Genomic DNA, 14,030 nt, shown 5'->3' with positions numbered 1-14,030 from the left:
CTTCTAGCTTTTTAGGAGTTAGTAAAATTGTAACATAATTATGTCCTGCTTTTTATCGGTTGATGTCTGGAAACTACACTGCAAAGCAGAATGGTGAAGTCCCTCTTTAGTCTTCCTGCAATTTTGGTTAAATCAAATCTCGTTACCCTCTTGACTACCAGATACTGTCTGTGCTTCAGTAGAGCGAAATGCTGATTTGGGTAGACGTGGCTGCTTTCAGAGCTGGGAGGATCCACAGGCTCCCGCGGATTCCTGAGACACGGGAGGAAGCATAGGTGTGTTTTAGGCACCATTAGCTGTGGATCAGTGAGACCCTAGGATGCTCTGTGAGCCTGCACTGGAGCTGTGAAGAGTGCTACGCCAAACAGTCTCCTATTGGAGATAGATTATGTAAGTGAATAGAAAGTGGTCTGCTTCTCGTTGGTTTCTCCATCACAGTTAGGTAAATGTATTTAAAAAGAGCCCCCTAGATTCTACTAGACCTTTTTAACTCGAGGATGAACGTGAGTGCTGGAAGCAAAATACTTAGACTTAAGCGTCAAAACTATGGCTTAAGGCTCTCCCTCGTTCGTGTAGTCTCAGTTTAATCAGAACCTTCGCTGCACATGAAGTCCATACAAGCAAGCAAATAATGGGGTGTCTGAACTCTTTTCGTTATATGTGAAGGCATATAACGAGGTGCTTAGTTTTGTTTCTGTGTTTTTTAAGGCATCCTAGGATAAGAGAAATCATGTCCTTGGTCTCGCTCACAAAACATAGAGTCTGTGAACATAATTATTCTTATCAACAAAGAGATAGTAGGCATTCCCATGATTTAAATGTAGCTCAAAAGATTTTGATTAAGATTTAGCCAAATTTAGGGGAAAAGAGCCTTATCTTGGAGCATTTTTGTCAGAATTCCCAGTTCTACCCACTATTACTCTATCACCCCTATCTAAAATTATAGGTGACAGAAGCGTTATTATGAGAGATGGGAGACGCCGACTTGACCTCTATTTCAAGAGGTTTGTCTTGAAGTCTTCCTCTAATAATCATTCTTGATGGGCTTTTGGTATGTTGGGAATCCAGCACACTAGAACGAGAGCGTACTGGGAAAATGGAATGGTTTTTGGAGTCAGGTCTCAACTCTTCGCTTGCTGCCTGAGTGACTGCACAAGGTAATTATCTCAGAGGATTTTCTAAGGGCTAAATTTGAGAAGACAAGTGAAAGGCCTGACATGGTTAATCGGTAAGTACTCTAAGTTTTAGCTCCCTTTGAATTTGCTTAGGCCCTCTGTAATGTCCAGTGTTAAAAAACCAGAGGATGCCAGAAGTCTATAAATCGAAGGGAGCAGTAAAGGCCTTTATACTTAAGACAGAAGGAAAGCATGTGGAGGTGCTTACTGGGTGCTAAGAGTAAGTCCTACAGAATCAAAGGGGGAAGATTAGCTGAAGTTGATTTGTGTCTTTTCCCTGTCTCTTGCCCCATTAAATACAAAGCCCAGTTCACTGAAGTTGCCTAGAACACTTCTCCCTTTGTTCTCAGTTTATTCTTTTCATTGACCTTAAAATTAAGCTGTTGCTTTTTGTCCCAGTTCCTGGGAAACTCAGTTCTTTCGTCTCACAACCCCCATTGCATGCGTCCCTAGACGTTCGAAAACTCTTCAGTCGTTTCTAGCCTGCGGATTCTAGCTGCTTTTAATCTTACTTAGGTTTCATAATGCCCCTAATGTTTGTGGCCCCTCTCTATTTTTGGCTCAGTTTATATCTTCTTACTCTTAAAGATTTTGCCTCCACTTGTTCTTTCCTTTCTCTTTTCCAGTTCCTCACTGAACCTTGAATTTAAGTTTGCAAAACAGTTATAAGCAATGAAACATGGAAATGTTTAAACTTCACAGATGTGGGAGCAGGAGGGAGTCAGAAAGGAAAGGGAAAATACAGAAGAAGACTAACAGTGACCTTTATCGAGTGCTGATTCCTTGGGCACTGATTAAGTGATGAGGGTGATCAAAGGACTTTTCATTGATGGCTCAATTATGTGCATGGACTGAAACCCCAGTTCTCAGTCTTTGACCTCACCTCTTTATCAGGTGTCTCCTTGCACTGTAGGCAGCTCTCAGCGCTCGTAAAGAAATGCCAACTGATACTCAGTGAATTGCCCGAGAACCTGCAAGAGTTGGTAGCTCCCTTGGTTTAGAATTCTAATTTCCTGAAACCCAGTCCAGGGTCCTGTATTGTCACATTCCCTTGCGTGGTTCCTTTAATTCAGACCCTGCTCCCAAGGACCTTATAGAACCAGCAATACCTGGCTGCCGAGAAAGTGATAGCTTCCTAAACATGAACATATTTTAAAAGTTAGATAACTTTAACCCTTTATCAAAGGCCATGTCCCTGAGTTTCATCACTTGTAACTTTTTTAGGTATTCTATCAGGTACGGGCCTCCACGTTTCATATGGTGGTTTCTGATTCCTGAAGTGTAGCCACCATGTAAACTGACTATTCTGCACGATGAGAATTTAGAACTCTTACACCGCCCCCACTTCTGCTCTCTGCATCAATGTAATTAGATCGCAGTGTTCAGTTTAAAAGGTGGTTATGGCTGTGTAAGTATACTATGGTTATGTTTCCTAAATTTTCCTGGAGGTGATACTGCCTCACTTTTTTGTTTGCTTTGCTGTCTGTGTAGCTGTCACTAATTTTTCCCAGTTACAACAGGAGTGTAAAACCCTCTGCGTATTCTTCATGAAATTAACAGTCCTTGCCCCAACCCTCCAACCCTCCCCTCCACACACCATTCCAAGAAGTTTCTCTCTTGGAACCTTTGTCCTCCTGCTCTAATCCAAGCTAGTTGCATGTTTGAAACTATCTTTATTGTCTCTTTTTTGATTAGCTGGGTTTAAAAATTCTAGGTTAGAAATAATTATCTCCACATTTTGAAGGCATTACTCTAGTCCCTTCTAGATTCCAGTGTTGCTGATGAGACGCCTAATGCTAGTATATATGTGTGATGCTAAATCTTTTGTTTATAACTTTTCCCCCTCTGCAGCTCTTAGGATCTTTTGTCTGCAGTGTTCTGAAATCTCACAAGGATGTGCCTTTGTGTAGGTTTCTGAATAACTGTGCTGAGCGCTCAGCCCCTTTCATAGTAGAAACAGATTTTTCACTTTTGGTTAATTTTCTAGTATTTCTTTGAGAAATTTCCGCTTCATTTTGTTTTTATTTCTAAAACTCCTATTAATTCGATACTGGACCCTTTTTTTTCCCCTGTGTTTTTCATCTGTCTTTTTATTCTACTTTCTAGTAGATTCTTACCCACTCTTGCTACTTTTCTATTGATGTTTTAAGATTTGGGATATCATTTTTAATTTTGAAGAACTCTTTCCTATACTCTATCACCTCTTAAAAAAATCCTCCTCTTGATTCATGGCTGAAATATCTTTTATCTGAGGATGCTAGTTAAAGAATAATTTTAAAAACCATTTTGTTCTCCTTTCTGTTTTTTTCAAATTCCAAACAGAAAAATGTTTGAAGGTACTGTATTTGTGAGTTGTGAGTCCCGAACCTACTTACTGGGAGATGCTGAGTATCTGAATGCTGAAACCATTTCTCCTTTTTTGCTCAGTTTCTCCAGAGAAAAATAGGGTTGGGAGAGGCCGAGCGGGGCGCGAGGAGGAGCGCCAGCGTTCTAGGAGAGGCAGAGAAGAGGCCCATAGCATTTCATCATGTAGTAGGAAAACTTCCACTCCTTTCATGTGTCTAGAACCTCGCTGATTCCCTATCTTTAGCATAATAAACTCGAGTCTTCTGCCTGGGGAAGGATGGGTAACGGCTCAGCTGCCCTGGACGGAAGAGAGGACTTGAGTGTCTGTTCCTTATCCAGGCTTAAGCAATGCCCATTTTCACTTCTGCCGCTCTGCTCCTCTCCCTTCGGCCTTCCAGGCACCTGCAGCTCCAAAGCCTTTCTGGGCGTCTGCTTTGTGAGTGACTTGATGCAGACAGTTTTCTCCCCTCTGCTAGCTCCTCCAGCTGCAGAGGCTGCCTGCGTTCAAATAACCTCTCTGTGGCGGAATAACCTGTGAAATGTATTTACCTTTTAGGTTGTTAAAAGGATTGAGGAAATTAATATGTGAGAAACACTTAAAACAATGCCTTCCATATGGTAAGCATTGAATAAGTGGTATTATTGCTGTCTGTCTTCCACAAATGTGTTGACATATCTCTTGTGCAGTCATCTCCTGTGTTTTTGTGTGGTTTGTGTGTGTGTGTCGGGGGGGGGGTATTCCTTTTTCATCCCTTTACTGTCATTTAAGTAGCAGCAGGTATACACAGGATTCGTTGTAATTTGAAGTCCTCTTTGTTAAAATTAGTCTTGCTTTATCAAAGCCCTAACCTTTCTGGGTGACTGGACACTCCACTAGGCTAATATAAAGCTCCCAGCTTCTCGGAAGCCACCGGATCGTCTGTCCTCCTCGGAAAGGCAGCACATCTGTATAATGTCACACTTTCTAGGGAGAGCCCAGGATGGTACAGAGGAAGGTGCTTTGGCTCGGGGTCAGAAACCCCGGCCCCAGCACTTAGCACTGTGTAACTGACAAGCCTCTTCAGCCTGTTTCTTCCTCTGTTACAATAAGCCAAAATTTTTTCTAAGACTAGCAGGGCCTGGTTCCCGGCAGGGGTTTGAGTTTGAGAGCAGAACTGTGTGCTTGGGTCGCAGCAAGGCGATGGGGCGCAACCGGGAGATTTTCTCCGCCAAATGCCGCCCCGGCTCCAGCCCCAGGCAAAGGCCAGTCAGGATTAGGCGCGGGGCGCGGCGGCCCGGCCCTGTGAGCTCCGCCCCCTCTCCTCCCGGGGACCGCGGGGCACGAGCCGGAGCGGCCAGGCGCCCTCAGCAAACATGGCCGCCGCGCCGGCGTCCGCCCGCCGGGGGCCGTGCTGCCGCCTGGGAATCGCGGGCCCGGCGTCCCGCGCGGTCACGTGACGGGGCGGTGCTCGCAGCGGCCTGCGGGGTGGGGGCCGCCGGGCGAGCTTCCCAGCGGGCCGGGCCTCGCGCGCGCACGTGCCCGCTGCTCGCGCTCGCCGTCCTGGGCGCTGCCGGTGAGGAGCCGGGGCCGCGGGAGCGGGGGGAGTCGGGGGAGCGGGGCGCCGCTGCCGAGGCCCCGGGGGCCGGGCCGGCCTGGGGGTGGGGTCGGCGGGCCTGCGCCCCTGCCGAGGCCCGGGTTTCCGCGCCCGGACGTTGGCCGCGGGGCTGCCGGAGCCCGAGCTGCCGAGGGCCGGCCGGGCAGGCGCACCGGTCAGGGCGCGAGGGCCGATTTCCTCCCGGAAGGCCGCGGGCGCCCGGGGAGTTCATGCCTCCTCGGGCGTCTCCTGAGTGGGCGCGGGCGCGGCGCCGGGGGCTCCTTCGGCCTTTCCGGATGTGCCGGGATGACGTCCAGTGCAGGGACGAGCCGTCTCGGTACCTCGGCGGGTGTGCCGCGGCCCTGGGCCGTCACGAGGCGGCCGGGTACCCGGGCCCCACTCCTGAACCGGGAAGGGGGAGACAGGCTTCGCGTGCTCAGTTAGGGGGACCGCTCTGCCTTTGGACAATTTGCTAACCAGCTGGTCTCTGTGGATGTTTTTTTAATTATTTTGTCTTTTACTTTCAGAGCCTTGTATCAAAATTTCCTTATAACCAAAGAGCAAGGCCGCTGATAGGGAATTCCTTATATAGCAGATTGCTAACTCCTGTATTGTGTCCTGAGCTGGGGCGTGCTGTGGACCCCATGATCTTCACACTGAAGACGTGAAGATCTGAAGTGCGTCAGAGTCCAGCCTACCTAAAGAAAAGTTCAAAAGGATGGCCATCATCTTCTCCTTAGCTGCCAGAGGAGGCAGGCACTCCAAAATCAGACTTGCAGAAGCCCAGGTTCATAGGCTTGGGCTCTGTAAGCTTTGTGGCTACATTGGTTTCATAATCCTCAGAGAAGAATTGCCGTAATTTTTGAGGACTGTTTCAATTTGCCTTGTTTCTTTTCTTTTTGCAGGGAAGAAATAATGCTCTCAGCATGTCTGCACACTCCATGCTCTGTGAACGAATCGCCATAGCCAAAGAACTGATCAAGAGAGCAGAATCACTTTCTAGATCAAGGAAAGGTGGCATAGAAGGGGGTGCAAAACTGTGTAGCAAACTGAAGGCAGAATTAAAGTTCTTACAGAAAGTAGAAGCTGGGAAAGTAGCTATTAAGGAATCCCATTTACAGAGCACTAATCTAACACACCTAAGAGCCATAGTGGAATCCGCTGAAAACCTGGAAGAAGTTATTAGTGTTCTTCATGTCTTTGGTTACACAGATACCTTGGGAGAAAAGCAGACCCTTGTGGTGGATGTAGTTGCAAATGGTGGTCATACTTGGGTGAAAGCCATTGGCCGAAAGGCTGAAGCTCTGCATAACATTTGGCTGGGCAGGGGCCAGTATGGGGACAAAAGCATCATTGAGCAGGCTGAAGACTTCCTCCAGGCCAGTCGCCAGCAGCCAGTGCAGTATAGCAATCCGCACATCATCTTTGCATTTTACAACAGTGTCTCCAGCCCCATGGCAGAGAAGCTGAAGGAAATGGGCATATCTGTGAGGGGAGACATCGTGGCCGTTAACTCCCTGTTAGGTCACCCTGAAGAGGTGCAGCCCAGTGAGAGCGAATCCGATGACGAGGGCCCTGAACTTTGGCAGGTGACCAGGGTAGACCGAGAAAATATACTGGCAAGCGTTGCCTTTCCAACAGAGATTAAGGTCGATGTGTGCAATAAAGTAAATCTGGACATTACTACTTTAATCACATATGTGTCTGCCCTCAGCTATGGAGGTTGCCACTTTATCTTCAAAGAAAAAGTCCTCACAGAACAAGCAGAGCAGGAGAGGAAAGAGCAGGTTCTCCCACAGCTGGAGGCATTCATGAAGGACAAGGAGTTATTTGCTTGTGAATCTGCTGTCAAGGACTTTCAGTCTATTCTAGATACCTTAGGAGGACCTGGGGAGAGAGAGAGGGCCACTGTGCTAATTAAGCGAATTAATGTGGTGCCAGACCAGCCTTCTGAACGTGCCTTGAGACTCGTGGCCAGTTCAAAAATCAATAGCCGTTCATTAACGATTTTTGGGACGGGAGACACCCTAAAAGCCATCACGATGACTGCCAATAGTGGTTTTGTCAGAGCTGCAAACAACCAAGGTGTTAAATTTAGTGTGTTTATCCATCAGCCCAGAGCACTCACTGAGAGCAAAGAGGCTCTAGCCACCCCCTTACCAAAAGGCTACACAAATGACAATGAACACTGATGCTCTCCTTTAAATACTGTAATGGGAATAAGTTATTTATACCAAAGGCTGGGTCTTTCCATCTTAATTGGAAGGAAAAAGAAGTTCTATAGTAAAAATAATACTTAGAACTCTGAAACCAGTGGAGTTGATTGGGTGTCTCATCTGTAAAATATATAATCTCCTGAAGTGAAAAAAAAGCACCGGAGATGACCTTGCTTACCAAACTGTATGCATTATAGCAATTAAGAGCGTAAATGCCTCTATATAAGGCTGTATCACAATACTTTGATTTGTTTGGTTCAGTAGGGCTGCAATCCCCCTACTGATAATCGCATTTTCTGGAATATGGCTACACTGCATCTTGCATTAAATATCTGGAGAAAACTGAAGCTTGTTTTTCGTTATATTGGTTTATCGGTTGATAGGAGTTGAAGCTGGAAGGTAATAGTTTATAATTGATTTTAGATTCTAAAGTTATGGCCATTATTAATGAAAAGAATCTTATTGCTATGTCAGGCACAATCTGGTGGATGTATTCCCAAAGAGTCCATTCATATAGAAGGAAATAAAGTGAGTTCTGATCACATGAGTCTCCTGAATCTGTTGATACACTTGTGAAAAGAAGGCCAACAGTCACACTACTATGAACGTAGGACATTAAAGGTAAAATACTGATTTGAATAAATTGATAAAGAATGTATAAAACATTTTAAAAGAATTCAGAGTTTACTTTTAAGGACAAAGAGTCTCCATGTTGCAAGTATTTGAATTATGAATACTGCCTTGTTCCTTTTGCAAGTGACAGGTGACGACTGCCTTACCTGACTTTCATGAGATAGTGGTGGGGGAGATTCCTTGCCTGTTGCATGACCCAAGTTGTAATTAAAAAGAAATTTTTATGTCTCAATTGCATTAGGTGCTTTATTAATTTGCAACAAAGCAAGGAAACGAATTGGCTAAGTACCTATGCATTCACCACGTTTTAAAAATTGGTAAATTGAGCCTTAGAGCTTAAGTATTAACTTAACTTAAGCTAAGGGTGGGAGCCAGTATTAGAACTTGATTTTGTGTCCTCATAGCCTGATTTCTTTCTCCTCTGCCAATTTTCCTATTTTGTGAGAAGGGAAACTCAATTTCCAGCCACACTGTTGGGGAGGTGGAATTTGATTATTGGGGTCCATAAACACCCAGAAATGAATGTGATATTAAGTGTCTGGGAAGTTCCTCTTGGGAGAGATTCTGTTACTAACTCAGAACACATTTCCTAGGGGAGAAGGCCATGATTGGGGTTCCAGTTTAGTGTGGAGAGGTATATTTGTATAGCAACTGAAATTGTCTAGTGTTAGAAATTGGACTTAGGCCTTTTTGAGCTCCCATTAAGGAGTACCAAGCATTATTATAATAATTTAGTGTGAAAGATGAATAATTGATCTTTGCTCTAAGGAATTAGTCTGAAATGGAGGTAAACAACTCAAGTGTAATTAATGTAAAGACTAAACTAGAACTAAACTTTAAAAGAATTATGTTTAAAATACTATGGGGAGAGAGTAAGGAAGGAAGTCTTGTATGGGGTCAGGAAGTCAGAGAGGAAGTGACATTTGAGGGTTTGTAGTGGGAGATTTTACAAGATGCGTACAGGGAGTGGATGGAAAAGTGCAGAAGCGAGTGTGAATTCCAGGGCCTATTCAGAGTCGAGGCTCACATGGATAGTTTGTAAAACTGGAGATGAAGCTGGAAAAGTAGACAGAGTTCTCTGAAGAGTCTGGCATTCGAGAGCCATTGGCAATTCTCAAGAAGCAATGGGCAGTGACCAGCTTGCTTAGGAAAACAAAAACCTGTAGTGTGGAGGAAAATTAAAGGAAGGAAAGATGAGACTCCATAATGGCCTTGGGTAGAGCAGTAGCGAGATGTGAAGTCACGGGTGTATGCTACATTTCTTCAAGGCAGAATTGACATATTTATTCATTCGTTCATTCGCTTAATAAATAGTCATTAGTGTCCGTCACGTGCCAGACACGGAATGAAGGGCTGAGCTCTCAGGGAGTAGCAGGAAGAAGGTAGCTTGCTGTCCTTGCCCACTGTGAAGTGATGCCCAAGAACTTGGAATCTGCCAACCGGACTGTGTACAGCACAGCAGTCTTTGAGGAAGCTGCTTCCTGAAGTGGCCATAGCTGGGCCACTTTTTCTTATGTTTAAATATCAATCCCATTGCTCTAAAAAATAATATGGAGCACAACACCATAAGTACTGTGAAAGTATTTAACATGGTAAGATGTGTTCCATTTACTCCCCGTCTCTGTCCCAAGATGAGAACTTCGGCATGCTGTTGTTTGGGGACAGGGGGTATATCCCAGTTTGTGTACTTGCAGGCTGGTCATCTCAGGTCGTTACTGTATTGGGAAGGGTTTCAAATTCGTTTTATGGAATATAAGCATAACTCTGATGTTAAAATCCAATGAGGCAGCCTAAAAAAAGTTGTAGCATGGGGCCAGGCCCTGTGGCATAGAAAAAAAGCTGCAGCAAAAATTCAGTTTAAGAATATACATGCAAACATCCCAGATAAAATGGGTCCCGGTCGCCCTGTGGGAATCTTGTTCCCAAGAGGATAAAAGGCAGAGATGAGTCCCCAACCTTCGTATGAGGGACTCGGGGCTTAACCTCCATGCTGGATAGAATCAGAGGCACGAGGCCTCCTTGCGATAAAGAGATAATCCCAAGACCCCCACATGAAGCCAGGACCGTTGAAAGGCCAGAATATTTTACGTGATACTGTGTTCCTCATTTTAATTACGCCAGGGACCGTATAATATCTGGTTGTTCCACTGTTAGTGATGTTAAGTATTGTCCCGTGAATAAGGTGGTGACAGCCAGAGCTTTCCATTGTAAAGTTATGTTTTTCCCCTTGGGACTAGTAAATTAATAGGAAGTAATATTTTTGTACCAATGTGAATACTCAGCTCCTCACTGCCTTTTCACCTCGTGATTTTAGCATGCGTTGAATCTGAATCAGTTATTTCATTCAGAATGACAAAATGATGATTTCCCTAACTGCCATTTCCTTCACACTTATTAGCTATCATTCTTCCATTACAAAGAGCTTCCCCTATGAACTGAGGCCATGTGGTTCCCATGTAATACAGCTCTTTCTGGAGTGGCAGGATATATCCTTAATTCCTCCTCTCACAAGTGATTTTTAGAGTAAGGGGTTGGTGTAATAGTCACCTCCAATAGCAGCAGTGAATTTTTTGGAAAGAGATTCTATTTGTGAGTACCGTATCAGACTTAGGAATTACATACTGTCATGCATTGCTTAACGACAGGGGCACATTCTGAGAAATGCGTTGTTAGGTGATTGCATTGTTGTGCGAATACCATAGAATGTATTACACAAACCTAGATGGTGTAGCCTACTACACATCCAGGCTGTATGGTACTAATCTTATGAGACCACTATTGTACATGTGATCCAATGTTGACCAAAACGTCATTATGGGATGCATGACAGTATTCAAATGTGCCCAAATCAATTACACTTATTATTCTCTTTTTGTTATAATAATTTAATTCATTTTATTTTATTTTTAAAATAAGGCTTTTTTTTTTAGAGCAGTTTTAGGATTATAGCAAAATTGAGGGGAAGGTACAGAGATTTCCCGTATGCTCCCTGCCCCGGCACATGCATAGCCTCCCCCGTTATCAACATCCCCTGCCAGATGGTACATTTGTTATAGCTGATGAACCTACCTACATTGACACATCATAATCACCCAAAGTCCATAGTTTATGTTAGAGTTCACTCCTGGTGGTGTACATTTTATGCGTTTGGACAGATGTATAATGACATGTATCCATCATCATGATATCACAGGTATCACGGAGTATTTCACTACCCTAAAAATCTTCTGTGCCTCCTCATCCCTCCCTCCCATTCCAAGCCCCTGACAACCACTGATCTTTTTACTGCTTCCATAGTTTTGCCTTTTCCAGAATGTTATATAGTTGGAATCATCCAGCCTTATCAGATTGCTTCTTTCACTTATTGAGGTATATTTGACATATAGAATCGTAATATATTTAAAGTGTATATCGTAGTGATTTGATATATGTGTACATGGGAAAGGATAACCCCCATCTAGTTAATTAACACAGTATCACACATATTTATTTTTTTGGTGAGAACATGTAAGTTCTATTCTCTTACTAAATTTCACTATATTATTAACTATAGCAACTATCGTCACTATGTTTTACATTAGATCCTCAGACGTTATGCATTTTATAGCTGAAAATTTGTACCCTTTTACCAACCTCTCCCTATTTCCTCCACCCGCAGCGCCTGGCAACCACTTTTCTACTCTCTATTTCTATGAGTTTGACTATTTTTTAGATTTCACATATAAATGATACCCTGTAGTGCTTGTCTGTTTCTGCCTGACTTATTTCATATAGCATAGTGCCCTCAGTTTCCACCCATATTGTTGCAAATGGCAGGATTTCCTTCTTTCTCATGGTTGAATAATATTCCATTGTGTGTGTGTGTGTGTGTGTGTACCTCACATCTTCTTTATCCATTCATCCATTGATGGACACTTAGGTTGTTCCCATATATTGGTTATTATGCATAATGCTGCAATGAACGTGGGAATGTAGATATTTCTTCAATATCCTGTTTTCATTTCCTTTGGGTATGTTCCAAGAAGTGAGATTCCTGCATCATAGGGTAGTTATATTTTTAATTTTTTGAGGATCATCCATATTGTTTTCCATAGTGACTGCACCAATTTCCATTGCTATAAACAGTGCGTAAGACTTCTCTATTCTCTCTCCACATCCTTGCCAACGCTTGTTATTTCTTATCTTTTTCATAATAGCCATTCTAATAGGTGTGAGGTGATATTTCATTGTGGTTTGCATTTCTCTGGTGATTAGTGTTGTCAAACACTTTTTCATGTACCTGTTGGCCATTTGTATGTTTTCTTTGGAAAATGTCTATTCAGGTCTTTTGCTCATTTTTTAATCAGACTTTTGTTCTTGAGTTCTTTATATATTTTGGATATTAACCCCTTAACAGAGATGTGATTCACAAGTATTTTCTCCCATTCTCATTTTGTTGATGATTTCCTGTGAAATGCAGAACTTTTTTAGTTTAATGTACTCCCATTTGTTTATTTTTGCTTCAGTTTTCTTTGCTTTTGGTGTCAAATCCAAAAAATCATTGTCAAGACCAATGTCAAGGAGCTTAGCCCCTGTGTTTTCTTCTAGTAGTTTTATGGTTTCAGGTCTTAAGTTCAAGTTTTTAATTCACTTTGAGTTGATTTTTGTGTATGGTGTAAGATAGTGGTCCAGTTTGAGTCTTTTGCATGTGGCTGTCCAGTTTTCTCAAAATCCCTTATTAGAGACTGTCATTTCCCCCTCGTATATTCTTTTGGCTCCTTTGTCTTAAATTCATTGACCATATATGCGTGGGTTTATTTCTGAGCTCTCTATTCTGTTTCATTGATTTATGTGTCTGTTTTTATGCCAATACCATACTGTTTTGAATAATATAGCTTCATAATATAGTTTGAAATCAGGAAGAATGATGCCTCCAGCTTTGTTCTTTCTGAGGATTGCTTTGGCTATTTGGGGTCTTTTGTGGATCCATACAAATTTTACCATTGGTTTTTCTACTTCTGTGAAAAATGCCATTGGAATTTTGATAGGGATTGGGTTGAATCTGTAGATTGCTTTGGGTAGTATGGACATTTTAACAATGTCAGTTCTTCCAATCCATGAGCATGGAATATCTTAACATTTATTTGTGACTTCTTCAATTTCTTTCATCAATGTCTTATAGTTTTCAGCATACAGATCTTTCACCTTCTTGGTTAAATTTAGTCCTAGGTATTTTAGTCTTTTAATGCAATTGTAAATGAGTTTGTTTTCTTAATTTCTCTATTATTAGTAAATAGAAATCATTATAACTTCACATGCAATTGTAAGAAATGATACAGAGAAAATCCAGGTACGCTTTACACACTTTCCCCTACAGTAACATCTGGCAAAACTATAGTATAATATCACAATAAGAATATTGACATTGATTATATCAAGATATAGAATATTTTTATCACCACAGGATCTCTCATGTTGCCCTTTTAGTTATTATTCTTGTGTTTTAATTCTGCGGATGTTGACTGGTAGAAATCCCTTCGAAGTCCCTGTGTCCTTTTGACATAATCCCGTTATCTTTGCTTTCTTCTTTTCTGAACAAACAAGATTTCTCAGAATTACCTGTACTTTCCTACCGGAGAGATCTGGAATCAGCTGTTTCTTCAAGGAGACTTTAATAGCCAATGGCATTTCAAAATAAAATTTTGATGGCGAAGCCTACTCATCAATTCTTTGTTGTCATTTCTCCTGGCCTTTCAATGCACAAAGGTGGAAATGTTTATATGTTTCAAAGTACTTAATTATGTCGGTATCTTCAACTCAAATCAGCATTGTAAGATTTTTGCTTAACATTAATTTTAAACTCTTTTCTCTTGCTCTGCAAATCTTCTTTCCTAACATAATTTCTTGTTTGATTTATACTATGATATATATGAAAACTTTTCAAAACACTAATATTACTGATTACAATAAAGTCCCTAAATGAATGTAAACATTTCTTCTTCTCATTACATCCCATAAGGATATATGGTTAAAGTACTGTTTTAAAGTCATATAAATATTTTTTTCCTTGTGAGGTTATGTGACTAATTTGATGTATAGTTAGGTTC

General features: G+C 42.4%; 1 protein-coding gene across 3 annotated transcripts; it reads left to right on the top strand.

The window, feature by feature from the left end:
* Window positions 1-4,813: 4,813 nt before the first annotated feature.
* Window positions 4,814-7,853, top strand: C4H7orf25 (chromosome 4 C7orf25 homolog). Of its 3 annotated transcripts, none has more exons than XM_070617188.1 (3): window positions 4,931-5,074; window positions 5,623-5,901; window positions 6,001-7,853. In XM_070617188.1, the coding sequence occupies exon 3, from the start codon at window positions 6,022-6,024 to the stop codon at window positions 7,285-7,287; it is 1,266 nt and encodes a 421-aa protein (XP_070473289.1). In that variant the 5' UTR covers window positions 4,931-5,074; window positions 5,623-5,901; window positions 6,001-6,021; the 3' UTR covers window positions 7,288-7,853. The 3 variants fall into 3 exon arrangements, with proteins under 3 accessions (XP_070473288.1, XP_070473289.1, XP_070473287.1); XM_070617186.1 differs by having other exon boundaries at window positions 4,951-5,074; window positions 5,623-5,882; XM_070617187.1 differs by lacking the exon at window positions 5,623-5,901 and having other exon boundaries at window positions 4,814-5,074.
* Window positions 7,854-14,030: the final 6,177 nt, after the last annotated feature.

This window comes from Equus przewalskii, chromosome 4 (genome assembly GCF_037783145.1).
Source record: "Equus przewalskii isolate Varuska chromosome 4, EquPr2, whole genome shotgun sequence".
Classification (NCBI taxonomy): domain Eukaryota; kingdom Metazoa; phylum Chordata; class Mammalia; order Perissodactyla; family Equidae; genus Equus; species Equus przewalskii.
The sequence above is the reverse complement of the archived record's forward strand: the minus strand, read 5'-3'. Positions and strand labels throughout refer to the sequence as shown.